The 27,852-nt window shown below is 36.0% G+C and overlaps 1 protein-coding gene across 2 annotated transcripts in view; it reads right to left on the reverse strand.

Annotated features, from left to right (window-relative positions):
- Positions 1-641: 641 nt before the first annotated feature.
- The window catches only part of MINPP1 (multiple inositol-polyphosphate phosphatase 1), a 35,038-nt gene continuing 7,827 nt past the window's right edge, over positions 642-27,852 (reverse strand). The window contains exons 3-5 of one of the 2 annotated variants that reach the window (XM_043476106.1): positions 27,079-27,176; positions 22,421-22,554; positions 642-4,106 (exon numbers count right to left, since the gene is read on the reverse strand). In XM_043476106.1, coding sequence (XP_043332041.1) covers positions 3,713-4,106; positions 22,421-22,554; positions 27,079-27,176 — 626 coding nt within the window. In that variant the 3' untranslated portion in view covers positions 642-3,712. The remainder of the gene's footprint in view (positions 4,107-22,420; positions 22,555-27,078; positions 27,177-27,852) is intronic. The other variant, XM_043476107.1, reaches the window with a different exon arrangement.

Consider the following 27,852-nt stretch of genomic DNA (forward strand, 5'->3'; position numbering starts at 1 on the left):
CTAGTGGCTACAGAGAAGGACAGAGAGTGGCAGCATCTTCAAAAGCACGTTTTCCCCCAGTGGTGGGCAGTGTCAAGAGACTGAAGTGGTTTACAATCAGCTGCATTACTTAAAACAATTTGCATGCCAAAGTGCCCCAAATGAATGAAGTCAAAATTCCACTGTTACCACTGATACAGCATTTGAATACAGCAAAACAATGGATGATGTTAAATTGAAACCAGTTTTAATAAACTATTCTTAAACAATAAATTTAAGAATCCTTCTATCTTAAAATATATTACTCCAGTAATGATAAAATGAAGTCTGAAAGTTAACCGCCTCCTAATCTGCCAGGTAGGAAGCCCAAACTACAATTCTTTTAACTAGAATAATATGACATCTTTTTTCCTGCTACGGAATTTTCTCAAAAATACTCACTCCCTCTTTTTCTTCTCTCTCTCCTCACACACATACACATACACCAATTTAAAAATAGCTTAACAGACTGATGTGAAGGTGCTTAAGGGTAGGTTAAGCTGATAGGTGAGTGGAAGGAAATGCTTAAGTGAGAGAAAAAGAATAGAAAACTCAGTGATCTGTGATTCTATGAGAATTAAGTGACTGGGTAAGTTCAGGAGAAGAGCTAGATAAAAGGCAAATTACATTGTAATGCAAATATTTATTTTCAGCTTACATTTGGCAGAATAGTCCAAATTCCAAGGATCATTAATGAACTGTATGAAATACCACCTTAAAGAAATACATTCCAAAAATTTATACTTACAAATTCTGGTTTGGCTGTATGTAGCTCCCAGATATTTAAAGTCATGCATCAGTTCCGCAGTTTACAAAAGAAAGCACTCAAAGGTATAAAATTTGACTTTTGCCTGAAAAAAATGAAGCTCCTTTTCAAGTTGAACTCTGCTTTCAGTGTTAAAACTAAGATCAAGATTATATACAAAGACAGTTTCAAGCGCAGGATTTTGTGTTGGAGAACAGAAACTTCAAAATGATAAAATGACTATAAAAAAAGAGTAAAGACAAACGCACTGCACACATCAAGTTGTAGACTACAGACAGAAAAATGACTAATGTTCATAGGCTATTTGTTAATTGACCAAAATCTCAGAACCAATAGTGATTACATTTTGGCTTAACTGAGTAAAGTGGTCACCTATCATGAATGAAATCTTGGTGGCCAAAGGTTATTTTTCAACATTCAACTTTTTATATATCCTATCTGAGATAAGATCTTTTGCTTTTATCATAAGATTCTTCAGTTTCAGGTATTTCCTAAGTGAGAATAATAGCACCAGAATAATGTCACAGCCTCTGTAACATTAATGAAAATGGACCATACTTACCCTCTATCCTGAAATAGTTTACATACCAAAGACTACAATGATAACTATATGGTTTTACTTAACAATAAATAAATAAATAAATAATAAATTAAACAATTTCTATGAAAACTTCATGAATCAAATTATTTAATGTTCCAGATATCAAGTAAATTTGTTGTAAGGTCTTTTAAGATAAGCCCCTTGAAAGAAAAACTAGGCTTATTCAACTTTAACATGTTCACAGTCTGAGTCTAGTGTTTGTACATATAAAGTACATGACTCATGAACTGATATTGTTGATTTGTGATAAATGATCAAAAAAGTCTTGAAAAACAAATACAGCAATTAAATCAATTATTCAAGAATGATATGCACAGTGAAGTCCTTTTTATAGAAAAGTTTAAATTCCCACAATACTATAAAATTTCAGAGTCAAGCATGCAGTGGAATGGTGAATACTGAACTTCATGTTGGTGGTTACCAACAGGCAGGCAGCAAGGGAAAAGCATCAGGAAGACATACAAAAGTCTTCAATTCTTATTTGATCTAAACCAAATGATATAATGTTAACTTTGATAAAACAGTATGATGGGCATGAATATACTGTTTTCTTCTTGTCTGCCTTAGACGAATTCTTAGAAAATTATTAACATCAGATCTTTGTAGGAATAATCAGTAGTGTATTGATGCATCAGTGATATTTATCAGCTAATAATCTATTCTGTGAACATCACTCATTTGAAGATCAATGATCTATAGATAAATGATCTATGCATCTTTTTATAATTTCAATATACAGTTGTAACAATTTATTTAGATTTTTAACAAAATGGATTTCCATTCTTAATAAGTGAAAACCTAAGAAATTTTTTACTCTTTAATTGGAGGAAAATTGCTTTACAATGTTGTGTTGGTTTCTGCCATACAACAATGCAATTCAGCCATAATTTTATATATATATATAAATATATATATATATATAAATATATTTACTCTCCTCTTGAGCCTTCCTCCCCAGAAATTTTTATTGGAAGAAAATGTCTTTATATCACCTGATTAGTCAAAGCTGCCTGAAATGCTATCCTTTTACCATCAATTATTGATTGTGTATCAATATGGAAAGCAGAAAAAAACCTGGTAGTAAAGTTATAAGAATTATGTTTATTATTATAGAAACTACTTTTATGGCATTTGATAGAACTCAGTACTATTGCTTTGAAATGGGTTCATATCTGTGAAAGGGCTTCCCTTGTGGCTCAGATGGTGAAGAATCTGCCTGTAATGTGGGAGGACCCAGGTTCAATCCCTGGGTTGGGAAGATCCCCTGGAGAAGGGCATGGCAACCCACTCCAGCATTCTTGCCTGGAGAATCCCATGGACAGAGGAGCCTGGTGGGCTACAGTCCATAAGGTCACAGAGTTGGACATGATTGAGTGACTAAGCAGCAGCATGTGTGAATCTGAAAGCCCACCCATATGAAGTCAGTCTTTACAAAAATGAAGAACAAACATGAAATTAAACCTCAAAAGATATATCTCACATAACAGCAAAATATACAAATACAAGCAAAGTGACAATTTTTAAAAACACATAAAGTAAAAAAAAAAAACACAAAAAAACACATAAAGCAATGGATTTAAGTTTGATTCTATTTTCTGTCTTGTTGCTAATGGTCCTCTCTTTTCTTCCAGTTATATATGTGAAACAGGTATGATAATTAAATCACGGCCTTTCAAGACTTACTAAGAGGTTAAAAGGAATTATTGAAATCGTGTTCAAATACTTTATAAATACTCTTAACAAAGATATTATATTATACTTTGTCTTCCTTCAGTGAAGGTGTTCTTTTAAATTTTACTGTTTCTTAATATTGTTTCAAATTCTCAACTAGAGATGTTAATTTATTCCAAAGTGATACTCCCAGTGAATCATAATAGTTCTGATTAAGAAGATAATACTAGAACTATGCTACCTGAGGAAAAATGAAAGAATGGCAGCACAACCTGTAAAGTTCCTAGACTTAGTCCAGTCAAGTTATGGACTGTCCAACTGACAAAATATTTTGTTACTTCAAAACTTCTGTGTATCATTTTCAAATCATGTTCTATCTCAGTGTGAGATTTCTTACATAAATAGGAAGAATTTGATTTCTGTAAACATATGTAGTGCCAGTTATCTCTGAATAGATTTCCCATAAGAGAGCTGCTTCAGTGAAGAATCATTCCTTACACATCCATGTCCAGACTCAAAAAGAAACATTTTTCTTTGAATAAACAGAAATACCCAAGAAATGTTAAAGCTTTCTGTACCCAGGGACTGCCCACCTATTCCAAGCATGGAATCACTCCCTGGAGATTGCTGATGAATTAAAAATGTTTGGCAGTTACTCATAGCTCATCAGATGTGTTCACCTTTGGTTGTTTACATTCTTCACTGGTATGACAACTCTGAAGGATGTCCTTATAGTGGTTCTTCAGATCTTCATACAAAGAAACAGTTTCTTGTGAGTGAGCCAATGGTAACACTTTTTCATTCAGTAACATCTGCACTCGGAATTCTTCTTTAGGAGTCTTAGCATTTTTACAATGGTAAAGCACAAATATCAGGTTTGAAGCATAGGGTACAATGTGACCACTTCGGAACTTCCGATGCATCTGCTCTTTGTAATTGTAAGCTGTTAGGGGTTCCTTGTCTTTGAAGTAGCCCATGAGAGAAAGCAGTGGAAGAAGGGTCTCTGCATGGCCAAACTGGAGGATGACTGGAGAGGAAACTGGCTGAGAACTTAAAAGAGAAATAGAGAAAAAGACACATATAAACATTTTCTACATACATAGTAATTTAACATAATAACCACACTTAGAATTAACACACAACTTTCTCATCTTTTAAAAATCTTTATGTAAACAACAATATGGCTAAAATTTTGGATCACTGAATATTGTAAATCTATCTAAAACACACACATTATTCTTTAAGCTTAAAGAAAGCTGAGTCTTTACTGGTAAATAAGGGAACTTCAAGTTGATATGGATTTCAAAACTGTATTGCCTTTCTGTGAATGAATCTGAGCACTTGGCCCTTAGTAAATATTGATTACTCTCTGGAGCTCTTCTGAATGAATTTCAAATGTTATTTCATCTTTAGCGAATTAGGACACTATTCAGTAAATTTCTTGGTTAAAACCAAGTCTGAACAGTGAATGGTAATGCATATAATTCTTCAATGTTTTATGAGACCTGACTTGGTCACCAAATGTGAGAGAGTCACAAAAGGGTAAAGACACAACCTATTCTAGCTGATAAACTAGATCTGTGGTTGGGAATGGAGTTTATACACTGCCAGAAACAATAGCTTTCAACACATGAGCTAGGTCACCTTTTTATTTTCTTTCAAGTTTTCTATGATTTTTCTCTGATAAACACTTATTTTAAAAGTAGCAGTAGGGCTTCCCTGGTGGCTCAGTGGTAAAGAATCCACCTGCCAATGCAGGAGACATGGGTTAGATCCCTGACCCGGGCAAGATTCCACATGCTGCAGAGCGACAAAGCCAGTGTGCCGCAACTATTGAGCCTGGCTCTAGAGCCCAGAAGCCACAACTCCTGAGACCACATGCCGCAGCTACTGAAGCCCGTGTGCCCTAGAGCCTGTGCTCTGCAACAAGAGAAGCCACATCAATGAGAAGCCTTCACATTGCAACTAAAGAATAGTCCCTACTTGAGGCAACTTGAGAAAAGTCTGAGCAGCAAAGAAGACCTAGCTCAGCCAAAAATAAATAAATAAATAAACAATTTTTTAAAAACAGCAGCAAATGGCTATTTAGCCTTTTCTCCAACTTTTATAAAAAGACTATGGCTTTTGTTCTTAAATATAATTTGTAAGCCTATTCAAACACAAAATTCAAGGAAGACAGGATAAATGTATACGTGAGGCTGATTTACTTTGCTGTACAGCAGAGACTAATACAACACTGTAAAGCAACTATATTCAATTAAAAAAAAAAACAAAACTATTCAAACACAGTTAACCAAACATTAGGTTACAAATTTTCTGGGAGGACAGCAATATTTGCAGCAGTTTCTGAATCCCCCTGATTCTTCACATAAAAATAGATGGAACAAATGGATAGCAGATCCAAAGCCCAAGGGAAACAATCACAACTATTTTATTTTTTTCTACCAAGTCTTTTAAATGCCATGTGCACTTTATATTTACAGCAATCTCAATTCAGACCAGCCCCATTTTCAGGTTCTGAATAACCCCATGTGGCTGGCGGCTACTGTGTGCAAAAGCGTTCGCTAGGCAGTGGAGTGAACAGACTTACCTACATACTTGGGTTCAAAAGTCAATCAAAGACAAAATAGGCAAAAAAAAGATAATAGACAAACAACACACACACATATGAAACAAAAAAAAACGTGTGCTGGGGGAAGGGGAACAGACTAACAGGGCTGTGTACAAATGATGAGTTCAAAGTCCTATTAACTTCACACATACAAGCTACAGAAGAAATTAAATCTAGATTGTTACCCAAATTTAAGTTTTTAACCTAAGATTCCTTAGATTTATATAAAGTGCAATAAATCCCACTTTCTCTTCTGACTGCCTACTTTCAGTCACATATTAAAATCAGCTATTTTTGAGAAGAAAGTTTTTGAGAAAAACTGTGGTTTGAAAATGCTTATTGGGAGTTTTATGGGAAATCAAGTTTATATATAATTAGATTCACATAGGAAGCCAAATCAACAAAAATAAATGACTGTCTTGTGCCATATGATGCATCTAAATTAAAGAAAATATTTTAGAATTTCAAGAAATTTTCAACAGAAAGGAAAAACACAATTTAAAAAATAAATGCCCTAAATATTATCTTATTACAGATCAATCTCCATTACAAAAGGTTGAAATATACAAAAAACAGTATTTTTAAAGGTCTGATTAAATCCATAAACACAATAGTGATAATGAAAGACAAAGGTAACTACATATTAGAGGGTCAAAATTAACATAGCCTTCCTCAAAACAATGTAAAAAACTAAAACATCAGCTTACTTAGAGATTAAATGTGCTTGCAGAAAATAGTAAGTAACTTATAATTCTTTGTAGGTTACATATTTTTACAATAATGCCAGATATAAACGAGAAATGTGCACAATTTCCCTCCTAATTATTTTTTGCTTACCTTTACCCTTTGTGCCCTGGTATCCTGCACACAGAGCAGATGCTATAGCTACTCCAGAAAAAGAAGGTGGCTGACGTCCCTCGTATTTACATACAAAAAGCACTGGACAAAAATGGATGTGCCCAATTTTCTGCAACATAGTAATTATACTCTACACCTTGAACTCAGTTTGCTGAGTAATAGAGTGTATGCAACTACATTTTTACTGTAGCACAGAAGAAAGGGAATATGTCAAAAAAATGACAATGTTTAGCTTCAGAGAACCTGTATCTAGGTCAAATGTTTCAACTCCAATGAGTAAGTAACAGCTATCTGGAACACTGTACTGAAGTTGTATCCAGATCCAATGGATACAATTTCCTAAACACTTTCTCCTTCATAGATGAACATCTTTGCCTTGCCAGCCAATCTCCTCCTCTTTATCTCATTTTCCAGACATAATTAAAATCACTTTGCCTATTTCTAAGACACCTAATTACAAAATACGGCACTAGTTTGCATCAGTTGGTACTAGTCTGCATCAGTTGGTACTAGTTTGGTCCCTGACTTCTTGTTTTTTGATAGCAATATCACCCCTTGTTGGGTGTATTACAAACCACATAAATATGTGTGTGTGTGTGTGTCTGTGTGTGTATCATACTATCACTTGAAACAGATTACCACTTTAAGAATTACGTGTAAATCATTCCTAAATGTATGTACACAAATCTTTATTGAGCACAGAATAAGAAGGTACTTCACTGGTTTAGTTTGTGTGTTCTGTGTGCTAAGTCGCTTCAGTCGTGTCTGACTTTGCGACCCCATGGACTGTAGCCTGTCAGGCTCCTCTGTCCATGGCATTCTCCCAACCCAGGGATCGAACCCAGGTCTCCTGGATTGCAGGTGGATTCTTTATCATCTGAGGCACCAGCGAAGCCTTGGTTTGGTTTGTATCTTTTTTTAAAATGCCAAGGAACTGTATTAAAAATCTAGCTTAGAGAAATTTTATCTCACAGAGAAAGCTTTTTTATTTTATAAAAAATAGAAAAGAATGCCTTATGAAACTTTGTAAAATATGCTATCAACATGAACATAAAACTAAATCTCTAAAGTGGTCTAAAATTATCTTTAACCACCTCCATATTTTCATACTGTTCATGGGGTTCGCAAGGCAAGAATACTGAAGTGGTTTGCCATCCCCTTCTCCAGTGGACCAGGATTTGTCAGAACTCTCCACCATGACCTGTCCGTTTTGGGTGGCCCTACATAGTTTCATTGAGTTAGACAAGGCTGTGGTCCATGTGATCAGACCAGTTAGTTTTCTGTGACTGCGGTTTTCATTCTGTCTGCCCTCTGATGGAGAAGGATAAGAGGCTTATGGAAGCATCCAGATGGGAGAGACTGACTGAAGGGAAACTGGGTCTTGCTCTGATGGGCGGGGCCATGCTCAGTAAATCTTTAATCCAATTTTCTGTTGATGGGTGGGGCTGTGTTCCCTTCCTGTTGTTTGACCTGAGGCCAAACTATGGTGGAGGTAATAAAGATAATGGCGACCTCCTTCAAAAGGTCCCATGAATGCATTGCTGCACTCAGTGCCCCCAAACTGCAGCAGGCCACCACGACCCACGGCCTCTGCTCCTGGACACTCATGGGCAAGTCTGGGTCAGTCTCTTGTGGGGTCACTGCTCCTTTCTCTCAGGTCCTGGGGCACACAAGCTTTTGTTTGTGCCCTCCAAGAGTCTGTTTCCTCAGTCCTGTGTAAGTTCTGGCGGCTCTATGGTGGGGTTAATGGCAACCTCCTTCAAGAGGGCTTATGCCATATCCAGGTCTACTGCACCCAGAGCCCCTGCCCCTGTGGCAGTCCACTGCTGACCCATAACTCTGCAGGAGGTATAAACTCAAACACAGTTCTGGCTCAGGCTCTGTGGGGTCTCTGGGTCCTGGTGCACACAATGTTTGTTTGAGTTCTCCAAGTGTCTCTGGCGGGTATGGGGTTTGATTCTAAACATGATTTTGCCCCTCCTACCATCCTGTTGGGGCTTCTCCTTTGCTCTTGGACGTGGGGTAGCTTTCCTTGGCAGGATCCAACATTTGATGCTTTGAATTGATGCTTTTGAATTGTGGTGTTGGAGAAGACTCTTGAGAGTCCCTTGGACTGCAAGGAGATCCAACCAGTCCATCCTAAAGGAAATCAGTCCTAAATATTCATTGGAAGGACTGATGCTGAAACTGAAACTCCAATACTTTGGCCACCTGATGCAAAGAACTGACTCATTGGAAAAGACCCTGATGCTGGGAAAGACTGAATGCAGGAGAAGAAGGGGATGACAGAGGTGAGATGGTTGGATGGCATCAACGACTCAATGGACATGAGTTTGAGTAAAGTGTGGGAGTTGGTGATGGACAGAGAAGCCTGGCATGCTGCAGTCCATGGGGTTGCAAAGAGTTGGACACGACTGAGTGACTGAACTGAACTGAACCTCCATATTTTATACAATTCTAAAAATCTTTCTTCTTGATTTTATTTCAAAATAAATTCAGAGCTCGCAAAATGTATAGGTTGGATTTTAAGGGTAAAAAGCAGAATTTAACACATTCCTAAATAAGTTACAAGATTAAAAATAAAAAGGTTAAGTAATTTTTGCATTAACTCAAAAAGTATTCCCAATAGATAAAACCTCAGAATATAAATCACTAGACTTAAACAAAACTTTTTCTTCACTATTTGTTTTTCTTAGCTGGAATTCAACTTGGTAATCCTTAATGGTTCAAGTGCCAAAACTAGAATAAATATAATTATTCTTCATGTAATCTTCTTCAAGGCTCCCTAGAAAAGCAGAAGTAAAACATCTAACTTATAATTATGAGGTACATAATTCAAAAGAATTTACCTAATAATTTTTCAGTCCTCTTAGACCACACACTTCAAATCAAGGGCCTACTTAGGGCTAAGAATGTGAGAATGCTTTTCTTCACTTATAAACAATGACTAAACAATATGTGGATCTCATATTTTGGGCTTCCCAGTGGCTCTGTGGTAAAGAATCCGCCTGCCAATGCAGGAGCCACAGGAGACGTGAGTTTGATCCCTGGGTTGGAAAGATCCCTTTGTGGAGAAAATGGCAACCCACTCCAGTACTTCTGCCTTATGCACATGCATGCAAGCAATATGTAAACTGATTTATACTTTATTATTTGAAACTCAATTGAGAAAATATCAAACTCTGGGTATAAAAAAAAACTCAAGCTTTCAGTTTTCAGTCTGTAAGGAGCTTAGAAACTGCTGTTCCATCCTAAAAACAAAGAGCCAAACAAAATGAAAACTTAACGGTTCATCTTAGATCCATTAGAGAGGTGAGGTCACAGGTCAAACTGCTGCCCCCTAAATTGGAGAGACAGACAGACACAGAGAATCATAATTTACAGGAGCAGAAACCTCCACAGGAACCCATGCCAGGGTCAGAAAACTTAAAACTGTAAATTGACAAGTTGCTAGAGGCTTGGTGTAGACAAGTCTGAGAGTTAAAAATTTCAGGGGACCTGTCATAGGGGATGTGAAGTCTGCCAGATCCTCACAGTGAACACCCCTCTAAGCTATCTGCTAGGAACTGATTTACTTCTTTAAGTACAAGCCCAACTGCTGTTTGAAAGAACCAAAACCCCAGCTTCTTCTTAAATATATCCAAGTTTCAAGGATGCCATGAGAAATTTTCTGGATTTTATTCCCAAGCTTATTCAAAGCAAAGTTGGTTTATGATTAAGTCCAAAACACTGGCATCAGTCAATGGGTTACAGCGTGCATGTATATGCCTGAATGAGGGAATACAGAAGAGTGAGTGAGTGAGTGAGTGAGTGCGTGTGTGTCTGCGTGTGTGTGTGTGTCTGCCTGTCCAGGGGTTGGAGGGTTAGAAAGACCAGAGAGAACAAGAGAACATAATGTATGGGAAGACAACAGGGGCAAGAATGTGAAAAAAAAAAAACCACTTCTCAATTTACTCAATTCCTAATATAAGGCCACTGCACATAATTTTGTCAGAAAATTGCAGAGACCATAAAGACTGCTACATTCCATTCTACCTGGGATCCCACATAGTTTTCTTTGTATCATATGGCCATTCAATAAACAGAGTTGTGAGGTTCAGGATGCCATGACAGAAAGAACTAGCTTTTTACCCTTAACTAAAAACTGCTGTCTTTTGGTAGGAAGATGTAGAATTTTTTTAAAGGAGGAACTGCCAAGGCAATCAGCAATGACATGTATTCAATACTCACTGTGTCTATAGTTTTATAATTATTTGGGACATGAAACCATTTGAAAATCTAAAGGAATGAGATTTCATCCCAGAGAAATGCTCAAACCCATAAAAACTTGAATACAGTTTTGGGAGTTCAGACTCTACACATCCTAAGAATCCCTCTGCTGTATTTTACAATCTGACATCCTGAGGAACAGTGCATCTACAATTGTGTTCCACATTAGCTTTTATCTCCTGCATTATGTGTATTTCAGAGAAGTCTAATAATTTTGTCTTAATGAGCTCTGCATTAATGTCTAAATAGATTAATTTACATTTTAAATTTACACACAACACCAAATTAAGGAAAATGCAGATAGTCTATAATTTGCTTTGAACATTTCTTTTTTTTCTTGAATCATGTAGTTTCTCTTCTTTATATTCTGACTGCATACTCCAACCCTCCAACAAACACAGACTTCTATTAGTCACATTTCTCATATTAACTACATCCCTGACTTGTAATGATATTCTGTAAAACTTGCAGCACAATGTCTCAAAAAAAAGCAACAAAGAACAAAAAGGCATGTAATGGACCTTTAATTCTGCCCTATCCCTCTGATAAAAATGCATTAAATTAGAGCTATCACATTTTCCAAAAAGTGACAAAACCACTTTTAACAGAGGTTCATTTTAGCTTTAAAAAATTTAAATTTTTTAAATTTAAAAATGTTAACTATCAATATAAATACAAGAAAACAAATGAATAACTTATATGAATTCTATGTAGAAATACACAGTTGGAATTCTAATATTTTCAGGTTGAAATCTGGTCATGACTTCTCATTTTAGAAACAGGGAAAGGACAAGTGAATTAACTAATGTCATCTAGCAAGTAAGAATGCAGTTCTCCAAATTTCAGCCCTCTTTTTACTTACATAAATTGGTATGGAGATTTTATCAAATCTTCCATTAAAAAGGAAAGTTAAGTTGAAGTCTAAAATTATGTTGTTGAATGAGGTTTGATGACTATGCATGTGTTCAAAGTAGATAAAACACCCAGAAAAAAGCTCAACCAGAAAAACAACTAATAATTGCATGTTTTCTCCTAAATGTACTCAGCTTAGGTTTTTCTAAGCTCTTAATTCATGTTTCACACTCAACTAATGTTACACAAAGTGTATTTTTAAACATGATCTGAGAATATCAAATAGAGCTTTAGATGACTCGTGTAATTCCCACAATTATGTAAGCGCACAAATAAGCAACATGAACTGCCAGAGATATGAGATGCTTTGGGAAGAAAATTACAAGGAAAAAGAATTTAATCCTATTTTATATCAGATTGAAGCATCAGCTCCAAAGAGGCATTTGGAGAAGTATCAAATTTGACATTTTAACACAAATATAGAATGAAATGATTTAAGCATAAAGTTTTTTCTCAAGAAAAATACATAGAAATAACTTCTGCTTTCAGCCAAGATGTAGTAACAGGGACTGGATTTACCTTCCTGCCTTAAACTACTATAAAGCCAGACAAAAGATGTGAAAAGGCAGTTTCCAGATATTCAACAATAGTGAGAATAAGAGTGAGGGGAGGCCAATCCCCACAGCTGTCCCATCTTAACTGCCTAGTTTCCAGGCTGCAGCGCAGGGCACGGGAACCCAAACAGGGTATGGCAATCTTCCTGAGAAGATGAGACAGAACTGGAAATTCATGGAGGCCCAACTGACTAGAATTTACAGGCTAGGATACCAGAGAAGAGAGATGTGCAGTGACTCCTCTCATGATTTCAGTTAGTCCTGATCAACTCACGGTCTGTGAGAAAACGATCCAAATCCAGGCAAAAAGCATTGAACACAAAGAACTGGAAAGAACCCCCAACGCTAACACAAGGCCAGGAATAGTTTGTGTTCACACAAGCCATTACAGGAAAATCTCAAAATATACAGGGTACCAAACAGATGCTCAGGAGGAATTGCCTCGAAAGTGTCACAAAATTAGCCCATAAAAGACATTATTATAAAAACAAAAAAGGCAAACCACAGTCTAGGAGAATATACTTGCAAAGTATAAATCTGAGAAAGACTCTGTATCTAGAATATACATTAAAGAACTCTTAAAACAACAATAATAAAAACGATAAATAACCCAACTAAAAAATGGCAAAAGATTTGACCACTTAACCAAAGTAAACATATGGATGGTAAATAAGCTCAGTGTCACTAGTTGTATGGCTGTTAGCATAACTGATATTATCTTGAGCTCTCAACCGTTTTTCCTGTCCCTGCCAGGGCTGTGATGTGTAATACTGAATCACTTCTCTGCCATCGAGGGTTTTGTCGTTAAAGATATTGTTTAATAATCATGAGGACCAGGTGGCCTCAATGGTCTGTTAGTCTCCAACCAATGAAAACTTTCACTGATGTATTTCCCGTGCCCAGGGAACTAGTTACCCCGTCTGCCAGTCTTGACTTAGAAATATTCATCCTATACCCAAGCCTGTGCCCTCACATCCCAGGTTAACTGTCAAACTGCCCCAATGCCCAATGAGCAGTGCCAAGTACAGCTGAGAGAGATTCCAGATCATTGTCTGCCTGATCCTGATCCCACCTTGTAAGTTATTCTATAATAATAAACCGATCCACTGATTACATGAAGTTGCCCACCTTTTGTTTCATTTTCATGATGACTTCTCAGTTTGGTTGGCATTTTTCATTCCATCCATCCTCCAACACTAATTTTTAGGGAAATGAAACCAAAACTACAATGAAGTGCTCCAACACACCCATGAGAATGGCCAAAGTTAAAAATATTCAACACCTACCATACCAAGTGTTGGCCAGGAAATAGACTAACTGTAACTCACACACTGGTGGGAGAGTTTGGCAGTGTCTAAAAAAGTTAAACATACACCTACAAATGACTCAGCTATTCCATCTCTAGGTATTGTTGTTGTTTTTCAGTCATTCAGACTTGTCTGACTTGCCAGGCTTCCCTATCCTTCACGATCTCCTAGAGTTTGCTCAAACTCATGTCCATTGAGTTGGTGATGCCATCCAACCATCTCGTCTTCTGTCATCCCCTTCTCCTCCTGCCTTCAATCTTTCCCAGCATCAGGGTCTTTTCTAATGAGTCAGCTCTTTGCATCAGGTGGCCAAAGTACTGGAGCTCCAGCTTCAGCATCAGTCCTTCCAGTGCATTAATTACCCAAAAGAACTGAAAGCATATGTTCACACAAAGACCACAAATGTTCACAGCAGCCTTATTTGCAGTAGCCTCAAATTGTAAATGATCCAAATGTCTACCATAAAGAGAATGGATAAACAAATTGGATAAACAAACCCATTATATCCATATAATGGAACATGAAGTAAAATACTTAAAAGATGCATGCTCCTTGGAAGAAAACCTATGATAAACCTAGCAGAGACATCACTTTGCTGACAAAACTCTGTATAGTCAAAACTATGGTTTTCCCAGTAGTCATGTGTGGATGTGAGAGCTGGATGACAAAGAAGGCTGAGCACCTAAGAATTGATGCTTTCAAACTGTGGTGCTCTAGAAGGTTCTTGAGAGTCCCCTGGACAGCACAGAGATCAAACCAGTCAATCCAAAAGGAAATCAGTTGTGACTATTCATTGGAAGGACTGATGCTGAAGCTGACACTCCATTACTTTGGCTACTTGATGTGAAGAACTGACTCACTGGAAAAGACTCTGATGCTGGGAAAGATTGAGGGCAAGAGGAGAAGGGGGCGACAGAGGATGAGACGGCTGGATGGCATCATTGATTCAATGGACATGAGTTGGAGCAAACTCCAGGAGACAGTGAAGGACAGGGAAGCCTAGAGTGCTGGCAGTTCATAGAGTTGCAAAGAGCCAGACACAACTGAGCGACTGAACAACATGTAAAATACTAAATGAAAAGGAATAAATGACTGATACTCAAAACACAAATGAATCTTATAACCATTATGCTACGTGAAAGAAGCCAAACCCCTAAAAAAGTACACATACATCCTATAAGGTTCCATCATATAAAATTCTAGAAAACACAAAATAATCTATAGTGACAGAAAGCAGATCAGTGGATCTGCCTGGGAATGAGGGGTGGGAACTATATTAGAAAGAGTCACAAGGAAACTTTTGCAGGCAATGGATAGTTCATTATCTTGATTATGATGATAGTTTCATGGCTGTATAAACAGGCAAAAACTTGTCAAGTTGTGTACTTTAAATATGTGTTTATTTCACATCAATTATACTTCAATAAAGTTAAGTGTTAAGGGTTAATATGACCAACCTCAAAGACTCCTGCTCCCATATAGACTTTACCAAACTCCAATGGCTCAAATCAATTCTTCTTCAGTATTGTTTTTTTACCCGTTTTAGTGCTGTTATATAGACATGCTCCAAAATAGGACATGCACGCCTTGAGACAATAATTTAAATGTCTTCATCTTTGTATATACCTTCCATTGCCTACATAATTAGCTGTATTGAATTTGAGTAGAAGTAAAACTAAAATCAGGGAAGCACTTAAGAGGTAATGCTAAAATCAAAATGAGAGACGATATTAGTTTGAATTGAGGTGGAAGCAGTGGGGGTGAAGAAAAGTAAAAGAACTTGATATAAAACTGGAAAAGAGAAACAACAAAAAAATACCACATTATGGTGAGTAGATGTAGAAGGTGAGGGAGATAGAGTCAAGAATAATACATGGGTTTGCAGTTTAGATGCCTAGGAGGATAAATGACTACAGAACTGTGGATATTCCTTCATTATATACTGAGCACCAACTGTATCACATGTATGTTCTAGACACTGAGGACAGACCAGGGAAATAAAGTTCTAGCCATCACAGACCTACAGTCTACTGAAAGTCAAAACATGTCTTTCCAAAAGACAAATGGACAGCTGAATTTGAATTCAAAGCATAGCCAGGCTAGTTATATTAACTTTTACCTTATTTTAGCCAGTATCTTTCAACAGCTAGCACTAGAAGAGTCTGTGGTACCTAGTTAAACTCATGGAACAATAACTTCAGATAACATGTTTGGAGAATTTAGAATCTGCATACACTTCTAAGAAATTCAAAAGACAAAGCTCACTGGTTACAATTGGCTAAGTAAACACTCGGTGCCACTATAATTTTATTTCAATACTGCCATCTTAGGTTAACACGTGGAACTACACAATTTTAAAAAGCCATACCCTTATTCAATAGTGAATGAAAAGGTTGAAAAAAGATTAATGAGTTATTTAATGGCTGTAACACATATTTACAATAATTAATTTGCATATCTGAGAGTATCCCTGACAAAATGGAAGATCTCATGAGGTAAGCAATTATATAGTTCGGAATATAAACCTTTCTGTGAAAAACCAGGAAGTGACTTACTGAATCTCAACTAAAAATAAAAATATACTAACAGATAATGGGGAATGGGAAAGTAGAATAAAATGCAGATAAATCTTACTTATTCAATAAGCTTAACCTGCTTTTCTAACCACAGCTGTTTAAACAGCAATAGCTGTTTAAATTTGCTTAAATACTAAATTTATTGGTTTTAACTTTAATCCCATGACTTCGGTGATGGTTTAAAGACGGAAATAACGTCAAGATCCTAATAAGTGTCAAGGACGATGGATCTGGAGGACTGGTTATATTTAACCAAAATATATTATCAATTATCAATTATTATTATTTACAATCTCCAATTTTTCTGTGAAGTAAAATCACACTATTAGAATCATGTTGAAAAATATTCAGAAACATTGAAGAATATCTTTAATTTAACATTCCTATAAAAAGATAACAACAAAAAAGATCACAACCTGTGTACACAGGACCATCTCAATATGGGGTGGAGGAGGAATAGAGAAAGCAAAAGTAGCCTTAGAACTCTAGAAATGAGTGAAGACATTTCTTCAGATAATATTAAGGACAAAATATTGCTTCTGTATATATGTACACAAATACACATATAAACACACTCACTTAGTATAAACTCTAAATGCAAATACAAAAAAGTCATGAAGTAAAAATAATATTTTGATAAAAATACATATATTTCATAAAAAATACAAATATAAAATACTCTGTTAAAATATTATCATTATACCACATTGGTGTGTGATATTAGTAGTGGAGGAGGCTAGGTCTTTTAGGGACGGGATAGAACATGGGAACTTTGTATTTCCATCCATTTCTGTTGTAAAACTAAAAGTGCTCTAAAAAATAAAGTCTATTAGTTTTGGGGCTTTTAAACCTGTTATTCTCTATGTACTGAGTATATATTGGTTTTCTTGAGAAGTATCCTAAATTTTGGCACTGCTAGTAAAATTGGTTAGTATCATTCTGTTTTCTGGGAAGCAATCTGAGAGAAGTCTCTAACTTCAATTTTCCCCTTTACCTGTTCAAGAAGATTTCATCTTGATGCAGCTAAACAAATTAAAAAATCCCTAATCAGTCTTTTAGTATAGAGAAAACCAGTACCTGAAAAGTACCTGCCAGTTTCTTCACAATAAGTGCTGACTTTCCTTCCTTAGCTAGAAAAGGAGGCAGTGGCCAAAAAAATTTTGTCTTACAAGATCAAATTCTCCTTCCTTTAACTTTTATACTGTTTCACCCAGTCTCCTGCATTGCAGGCATATTCTTTCCCAGCTGAACCACGAGGGAATAACCATACTGTTTCACAATCTTACATAAATAGTTATATCACAGTCCATGGCTTTTTTATACATTTCTATTTTCTCTAGATTGTAAGAGTCCCAAGTGCAATGACTTTGTCCAGCTCAGATGATACTGTCTGACATGTATCACAGTAGATGTTTAAAATACTGTTGAATGAATCTTCTTTTCAGTTCACAAATACAAGAGTAATCCTCCAAAAGAAGTAAAAATGTTCTCTATTTTGCTGATGGAAAAGGAATTAATTTAAGTAATGAGCTCAAGAACATGAAAATTTGAAGAGGGTAAGTACTAGAAAGTATTTGTTTCTACTATCTGAATAATCATGGCAGCAGGGGGAGGAAAGGTGTGTCAGTGTCTGACAAAGACATTAAGGACATGTTCTGACCAGAGAGCTGTCACATATGGTAACAATACCATATCTGTATCCTATATTATACGAAGTGCTTTAATAGAAATTATCTCATTTGATTAACAACCCTTGGAGTCAGGACAGTAATTCCCCTTTTTAGAAGTGTGGAATCTGCAGCATCAATACAGTAGAACTAGGACTCAAAACCAAATCTAAGCATCTGCCTACTACATCCCATGGCTTCTATATTACCGAATCTTGTTCAACAAGACAGCCATGACATGAAAATTAGTCTCATTAGCTTCTGAGTAGATAAACACAATCAGCTATTACCTAACATAATGGAGTAGTCAGTCCATTGCAATTTTTTTTCCCACTGTACTTCACTTGTGGGTAAGATAAGCAAAGCATAACAAAATAAACCTGGCATTTCATTTTAATATAAATCATATATAAGGTATATGTTTAAGAAGATTTTTTTTAAACGATTTTACTTTCCCACCAAAAATGCATAAGGTTTTCAATTGCTCCACATCTTATCAATACTTAAGAACATTTTTTTTTTTATTTTAATTTTTTCTTATTTTAGCCAGTGAATAGGAAAAATACTTAGTCCTTTCCTCCTATGTTTCTCGTTTCCTCTCATGCTCCTAATGTTTCTGACCCTTCTGGTTACCATGTGTGGAGCGTTGTTCCACTCTAGGCAATACTCTGTGACACCAGATGGCTGTTCTATGCATTAACTCCCACAGGCTAAGGGCTCAGTCCCACGAGACTGCCCCCTACTTCAGGTGCCAACTGTAAGTAGTAGGTCTTCACCTAGGTCACCCACAACTTCTATCCAGTATGGCTACAGATAGAAGGCTCTCATGATCCCCTTAGGTTTAATTTGCTAGAGCGGCTTACAGAAGTCAGGAAAATACTTACTTGCACGCACCAGTTTACTATAAAAGAGCAAGATAAAAGACAGATGAACATCCAGATGGAAAAGGTGCACAGGGAAAGTATGTGGGGAGGGCACAGAGCTCCCATGTCCTCTCCAGACATGCCTCCTTCTCAACTCCTCTGCTTGTGCACCACCCAGAAGTCCCGTGGACCTCACAGGCATGACTGATCATTAACTCCACTTCCAGCCCCTCTCCCTTCTCGAGAGAACTGTGGGGAATGGTGGTGGTGATTGGGGGCAGGGGGAGGATAAGGCTGAAAATTCCAAGCTTCTAATCATGCTTGTTATTTCTAGTGAACAGCCATCAACCTGGAGCCATCCAGTCATCTCATTAGAACAAAAGACACTCTTACCACCTGAGACAGTACAATGGTTTCAGGAGCCCAATGTCAAGAACCCAGGGCAGAGACCAACATATATATTTTTTCTCTTATTTTACAGTCAACTTAGGGGTATTACTGGTATTTCATTGTGATTTTGGAGAAGGCAATGGCAACCCGCTCCAGTACTCTTGCCTGAAAAATCCCATGGATGAAGGAGCCTGGTAGGCTGCATGCAGTCCATGGGGTCGCTAAGAGTTGGACACAACTGAGTGACTTCACTTTCATGCACTGGAGAAGGAAATGGCAACCCACTTCAGTGTTCTTGCCTGGAGAATCCCAGGGACGGGGGAGCCTGGCTGGCTGCCATCTATGGGGTCGCACAGAGTTGGACATGACTGAAGCGACTTAGCAGCAGCAGCATTGTGATTTTAATATCTAATGATATTATCAGATAGTTTATTAGTATCTTTTCACGTGCTTATTTGCCATCCATATATCTTTCTTTAGTAAAGTATCTGTTTAAATTTTTGCCCTTTTTCAAAATTGGATTATGTGTCACCTTATTAGTGAGATGTAACTTTTTTATATATTCTGGATTCAAATCCTTAATCACATGTATATGGTTTGTAATTATTTTCTCCAAGTCTGTTGCTTGTCTTCTCAGTTTCCAAATAGTGCTTTTTGAAGCACAAGATTTTTAATTTTTATGAAGTTCATTTCAATGTTTTTTTTATGGATTATGCGTTTGTTTCTGTATCTAAGAAATCTTTGCCTAATCCAAGATGATGAAGACTTACTACTATGTTTTCTTCTAAGAGTTTTAGCTCTTAAATCCAGGTCACTGGTCCTACATTTTGTTTGTTTCTTTTTAAAAATTGCAGTACAACTATACTAGTTTCAAGTGTATAACAGTGATTCAATATTTTTAAAGAGTATACTCTAAATTATTACAAAATAATGGCTATGTTTTCCTGCACTGCACAATATATCCTTGCTGCTTGATCCTACATTTTCCTCTAGAAGTCTTCTAATTCTAGATTTTATACAAATCTATAATCCATTTTTCTGTATTGTATGGGGAAGGGTCTGAGTGTCATTTTTTTAACATATGGGTATCCAACTGTTCCAGCACCATTTGTTGAAAGGACTCCAATATATTACCTTGGCATCTGTGCAAAAAACTGACCATGTATATCAGAATTTATTTCTTGACCTGATTATATTGATCCATTTGTTTATGGCTACAATTTTATAATTTTTAAAGTTTTAAAGTCAGGTATTTATTAAGTCCTTTTGCTTTTTTAAAATTGTTTTAGCTCTTCTAGATCCTCTGCATTTCTGTATAGATTTCAGAGTAAGTTTCTCAATTTCTACAAAGAGACCCACTGTGATTATGACAGGGATTGCAGTCAGTCTACAGATGATCAATCTGAATCTTCCAATCTATAAAGATAGTATACCTCTGGATTTATTTGGGTTATCTTTAATTTCTCTCTGTAATGCTTTGTAGTTTTCAGTGTACAGAAATGCTCATTTTTAAAACACCAATGATAAACTTCTTACTTAAGCTTTGAATCTGGTAACAAGTTGTAACAGCAAATTTTGCAAAAGTTATTTAAGAATCTTTCAGACACAATTTTAAGTTTGCCATACCTCACATTCACCAATGAGATAAACATTAAACAATGAAAAAACAGCAAAGATCTGTTATCTCGTAAAATTTAAGGGTTTTAAAACATTCATAAAACCAAGTAGGAACGAAATTAATACCTATCTCAAAGAGGGAACGTGCCTTGACTATTTTGTTTCTGCTACCAAATCAGTGTTTGGTAGCAGACACTTAGTACAGCTCTTTCTCCACTTAGGACGGGGTTACATCTCAATAACACTTCATTAAACTGAAAACATCCAGTCAGAAACCCACCAAACATCACAGCTTAACCTTTTGTCGTTGTTCAATTGCTCAGCTGTGTCTGACTCCTTGTGACCCCATGAATTGCAGCATGCCAGGCTTCCCTGTCCTGCTATTTCCTGGATTTGCTCAAATCTACCCTACTTTAAATGTGTTCAAAATGCTTACATTAGCCTACAGCTGAGCAGAATCACCTAAGACAAAGCCTACTTTATAACACAGTGCTGAATATTTCACATTAAGCACTGTGCTCAAAGTGAAAAGCAGCATGGCTGTATGAGTCGAAAATGGTTCTAAGAACATTGGCAGTGTTCTGCTTGTGCCTGAGCTGCTGACAGGGAGCTGGAGCAGGCTGCCGCTGCCCAGCAATGTGAGAGCACCACTGCAGACAGCCAGCCTGGGGGACGCACAGCGTCTGCTGGATGTGCATCATTTTTGCACTATCTTAAAGTCAAACACTTAGGTCAAACCATCATCATAAATCATGAATTAGGAACCACATGTACTAAATCTGGTTTTCTTCCCTAACTCCCATCTAACCCAAGGAAATTTCACAAACTAAAGTCATCCACACACACACAACTTCTCTATGTATATAAAACTTAATACCACAAACTCAATCAAATGCACCATCTTCAGTCTTTCTGTCACAACATTTTACTACAAGATTTTCATTTCCAACTGTGAATACACAAGCTTTCATGGAGGCCTATTTGTCAAACAATTTAGATTCTATCAAAGGTTCAAATTATGAAAAGTATTTTTAAACTTTGAGAAGTATGAATGTTAAAGAGACTTTTTGATGAGAAACTCTCATTTAAAATAAAACTTAGAAAAATTCATACCAGAAATCATGTACAATTTCACTATTTAAAATATAGCAAAAATTAGAAACTACCAAATGCTCACTGACAAGATGATATAAACTATGGTATTTACTTACTGAATATTGAACATTACTGAATACAGTACTCCAATAAAAATGAATAAACTATAGTATATGTAACAACGTGATAAATGTTATAAATGTAATGTTGGAGGGGGAAAGAAACAATCCCAAAATACAGTAAGCATATGTCTCTAAGCAAAACTAAGCATGTCATTTGGGCACAGATACATTCATAATAAAAAAAAATTTTATAGAGACTAAGGAATAATATGGACCAAATGGGGAATAGTCTGCAAAGGGGATACGAAGTAAATAGGGCCAGGGGAGAGTGGAAAATGAAATCACAGAGAAGTACATAAATAGACAAACGCAAATTATTACTAATGTTCCAGTTCTTGGGTTGAATGGAGGGTGTACATGCTTTATAACTTACATAGGTCATCTAGTTATTTTGTAAGTATAATTATTTTTTAAAAACATAAAAGCAAAATCTATTTTTAAAAATCACCCATTATAAAACATTTTCCAGAAGCTTAACTGGGCTTTAACCCTATTAAAAAAAGCTTTTTTAAAAAGTTTTTACCATTGTTTCTGCTTAACTGCTTTGTCCAAGTGCTGAAAGATATCCTGAAACAGGGTGCAGCTGGATCGACTGTTAATAGTATACCCATATCCTCTTTTCCAATATTGCTTCAGATCATTTAAATATTCTAAAACCTAAAAACAAAAATTTCAAAAATCTTTACATTTTTATTAATATAACAGATTTTCTGATTTAATAATGATCTCTCAGAAAAGGTTACATTGTTTAATCACTGTTCTACACAAAGTAAAGGAGAATCTTAGCAGTTACAAAGTTTTTATTTACCATTTCTTTTTTTTTTTTTTTTTTACCATTTCAAGCATTTAACGGTGAGACCCAGAGATTTATGCTGAGACACAAACCTGAATAGGAATGTAGAGACTTGCAAGAGCAAGTCAATAGTATTCACAGCCAACAATCCCAGCATCCTTGACAGTTCAGAAGAGTGGGATAAAGACAGGTGCGTGCCTCCCTTCTCTTCTAAAATTATATTAAGATGATAGCAAAGATAGATACAGAAAAAAGAAAACATACATAGAAAAATATTCATTATAGCACAGAAAGCTGCTCACAGTGAGTCAGGGATTTTAAAGAACTTTAGGAAGGTAGAAACCAGATAGAAAATGAGTTACTTTGGTTCAATTAACCAAAAACAGTAATAAAAATAGCAATAAAAGTAGACCAAGACTATGGAAAATTGGTACTAGAAGGAATGTATTAATATAATAAAACATTCTAAAGGACAAACTGACAAAAGACACACATCTCTAAGACCTATTAATTCCATTTATAATAATCATCACAGAGGAACATGAGAGACAATGTACAAGAATATCTTAGAATATCAATGCTTATAGGAACCAAAAAAAAAAAAAAAATCCTAGAAATACTTAAACTTCATTAAAAGGTAGACAATTAAATAAACTATAATGTACACATACTATGGATACTATGAGATTATTTATTGATCTACATGAACTGACGTGGAAAGATCTCCAAGACATAATGCTGAATGATAACAGCAGGTTAAGAATAATAAATACTTGTTGGCCTCACCACAGGCAATAGATCAGACCGCCAACTACTGTTAAAGTGTGCAAGCATGCTCAGTTGCTCAGTCATGTCCGACTCTTTGTGACCCTATGGACTGTAGTCCGCCAAGCTCCTCTGTCTGTGGGATTATCTCAGCAAGAATACTGGAGATGCCATTTCGTCTCCCAGGGGATCTTCTCGACCCAGGGATCAAACCTGTGTCTCCTGCAGCTCCTGCACTGACAGGTGGATTCTCTACCACTGAGCCACCTGGGAAGCCCATTTTAGTGTGATGGGGCAATATTAGGCATTTCTGAACCTGTCATGGCCAGAGTATTCTTACCCTACTGGAGTTTTTTTAGGTAGCCCAGTCTATGTTGTTTAACTACTGTTGGTAATGAAAGAAGAACAAGATAGGGGGAAGGATGGGACACAGATACGTATAGAAGAAAGATGGTCAAATGTGAGCCATTGAGAGAAGCCTGGAACAGAGCCTTCTCTTACAGCCCTCAGAGGAGACCAGTCCTGCTGACATCTTAAGTGTGGACTAGCAGTAAAATATGTTAATCTTCTTTTTTCATTTTCCTGAGAAGTAATTGAAAGCTATAATTTATGCAGTTATTTTCAATGTTTGGAGTCTTATGCCTTTCACAGATCTATTAAAAATGCTGGATTTCTTTCATTTTGAGTTTTGAAATCTTGGACACATTCCATAATTTAGTTGAGATTTACTTCATTATCTGCTGAGTTCCAGCACCTCCTCAGAATTGTGCAAAGTTCTCAAAAATGCCCTTAGCACACAGACACTATTCAATAAATGCCAGTTGTTTTGTAAATTTCTGTATTTTTGTAAAAGACATTTGCTAAAGAAAAAAAGTAGAACAAATATAGTACAATACCATTTACTACCAAAATACACACATACATTAAAAGATTGAAAAGTACACATCAAACAGACAAGAACGGTAGATTTTCTGTGGAGAACTCTTAACTTGGAGTTGGTGATTAAGGTAGCCTTTATCTGAATGTTAAAACTTGTATTAATGTATCATTTGATCCAACACCAAAAGTAGAGGATAAAAAGTTGCAATCCAAAAGAGGTACAAGAGAAGACTATGTAGCCGTTATGAACCATTCTTCCCAGCAAAGTCCCTAGAGAAATTAAGTGCTCGCTGTAAATTTAAAAGCAAGAGCAAGGACAGGCCAGTGCCATGTACTAAAAACAAAACTCAACAAATATTAAAAGTGAAAGTGAAGTCGCTCAGTTGTGTCCAGCTCTTTGCGACCCCATGGACTCTAGCCTACAAGGCTCCTCCATCCATGGGATTCTCCAGGCAAGAATACTGGAGTGGGTTGCTAAAGAGGTAATTAAATCAAGAAGTTAACAAAAAGGGCAATGTAAAAAATTTTTTAATGAAAATAAAAAGAATTAGACAAAGTTTTGCCAAATCTTTTTGAGAAATAAAACATAAACAGTATCAGAAATGAAAAAGAAGAGGCACTCTGAAACTGACACAGGGAAAAGAATGTCAAGCAGAATGCAGCAGTCTTGCTGAGCCAAGGAGTCAGTACGCAGAGTTTAGTAAGTCTGAAGTGACTGGAATTAGCAGGTTAGAGAAGAGAGGAAAAAGCTACACAGGAAAAGAACTCCAAAACTCATGGAGTGGGGGGAATCCCCTTGATTATGTTGCTAATGTTATGGGATTTGTAAGCTGATCAACTGCAGAGGCTAGGAGATATTCACAAGGCTAGAAGATATTCACGTTCCAAGCAGCTTAAGTAGAGAGCTTCCACAGACACGAAGAGATCCAGGATTTCAATCTGGATGCCAAAGGGTCATACTTTAATAGTAAAGATGTGTATAAGTAAAGTCTTCTGTCTGAGTTTTGTAAGGCCAGGTCTAGAATATGAAATTCAGGAAGAATGACGCTTCAAAAGGATCAAACTGATCCACAAATAACTTAACTGCAGAATAAAACAAAATTCAACACTTAAAAGGTAAAATCCAAGTATTCAACACTGTAATGTTCACAGTGTCCATTATCTAATAAATAATTACTAGAAATACACGAAGAAACAAGAAACATAACATTAACTAGGAGGAAAATCAGTCAATAAAAGAATCTATCATAAGAAAGAAGGAATACAAGCACAATCCAATACTAGAAAATGTACTAATGTAATTAACTATGCTAGAAGATTAAAGAAGAAAAAATAGTCATTTTCCTAGATGCCAGCAAAAGAATTCAGCACATTCTTAGTTTTAAAAACAATAAACAAAGTTTTAGCAGACAAGAAACAGAAATTTCCTTAACTTGGTAAGGATAACTACTGGTGACTATGCCAAACATATTTTATAATGAAAAACTGGAAGTGCTCTTAAATAGAAAATATATATTTGCTCTTTTCTCTCAGAAATCACTCTAAAAAACAAGAATCAGAAAAAGAAAGGCAAATGCTCCTTTCAAAGAGATTAGAAATCCTCTGTACCCTGAGCCACCACCATACATGAGGAAGGACTGCCAAATGCAGTAAAAAATCAAACAAAACATCTCAGATAAAACCAGCAGAAGAAAAACAAAAAAAAAAACCAGCAGAAGATAGATCCTCAAAGCACATGGTATACTTGCAGAAGTAAATCCAACAATCCTTGCTTAAAACAATGAAGTCTAAGAGGAGCCTTCCTGGACAGCCTGTAACACCATTACAGGAAACATACTGACCATCCATCTTTACATGAAGTATTCTGCAAAGAATCTCAGAGAAAAACTCTAAATTATAAGGCACAATACTTATCTTTGAACCAATAGGCTCATCCCTATTGGCCACTTGAGAAGTAAAAGCTGAACTCATTGCAAAGATGAGTAATTAAAAAGGTGCTAGTGTCTATACAAACATACAAATTAAAAACAAGACAGCTACACAGATAAAACAGCCAGAAAAAAAAATCCTCACTCTAGAAATTCTACAGAGCAGATGAAAACTATAATTAAATACAGTATCATGAATTCTAAAGACTTAAGAAAATAAAATAATCATTTAAAAAAGAGTACAAAATGAGGAAAAAAAGATATGGGAAGAAGCCTAAAGATAGAAATATACACTGGAACAGCTCCAAAAACAGCTGGCTTCTACAAAGAAGCCATGTGAATGAAGAGGAAAGAAAGGAATACCAACTAGGCAGGCAGAAACTGTAGATGAATTACTGCCATCACCAGGTAGAGCACAGAACTCAATATATTATGAAAATGTTATAAAAGAATAGGTATTGGAAATCCATTCATCCTCTCTGAACTTTGGAAATCCATTCACCCTATAAAAAGAAGAATTTGGATTATATTAGCTCTACAATCCTTCACGGCAGTAAAATTTGACGATGGGTTAAGTAGGTTTTCAAACGGGTGGACCTAGAAATCAAATCACAATGAAGAATGTTTCCCAGAGTTTTATGAACACAAACTATTTACAAATAGATAGGTCCTATCTGAACAATTAATCTTTGTTAAGAAAATTATGAGATAGTCCAAGACACTTAATGTTCCCTACTCTTTTTTGAAAAGCTGCTTCAAATAACAACAATGAAAACCATGCAAAGAAGGCAAAGAAACTCCAAAAGTAATACATACCTTTGCATCATCTATGTCAAAAACATCACACCAAGGAGATTTAACACCTTTAATTGCCAGGTCAAAGGAACAGGTGAAAAAAGCTACTTGAATTAAGTCTGAGAAAAAAAAGAGTAAAATTTGTGGGTTACTATTTTATGCAGTTTTCCAAAGGCTGAATATCTACAGAATGCCAAGGACTTACTACATAAAACATAGTTTGATTCTGTTAATTTTAGAGGGTTAGAAGAGGGGAGATAAAGTTATAAAAGGTTTTAATCCCCAACTTGAAAATTAGCAATAACAAAGGACATTTATTGAATAGTTCTTTTAACTACACAACAATTTACTTTATAACTATTAAGAAGAAAGTACAGAGAAGGATATAAAAAAGGAGAGAAGAAAAAGGGCAGAGTAAGTGAGGAGTCAGGAGGAAGGTAAAACAAAGGGTCAAGGAGGAGAGAAAGAGGGAAAAATCATACTATGCGACCTGACTCTGCCACTAATTATCTTGGGCAACTCATTCTAGGCTCCCTGGATCTTGACACAAAATAGGCAAAGCATTTATCCTTTGGTCAAACAATAGTAAAGAATATATAATTAATATATCTATAACACATAAAGGGTACCTATGTTCAATGAGAAAAAACAATAATCCAACAGAAGATGGCCAAGGTTTATAAAGAGGCAATTCACAGAAGGAATGAAATAACTAATAAACCTATGAAAGGAAGTTCAACCTTACAAGTAACCAAAGAAACACAAATTAAAGCTAGATATCATTTTTCACTAATC

This window comes from Cervus canadensis, chromosome 8 (assembly GCF_019320065.1).
Source record: "Cervus canadensis isolate Bull #8, Minnesota chromosome 8, ASM1932006v1, whole genome shotgun sequence".
Classification (NCBI taxonomy): Eukaryota; Metazoa; Chordata; class Mammalia; order Artiodactyla; family Cervidae; genus Cervus; species Cervus canadensis.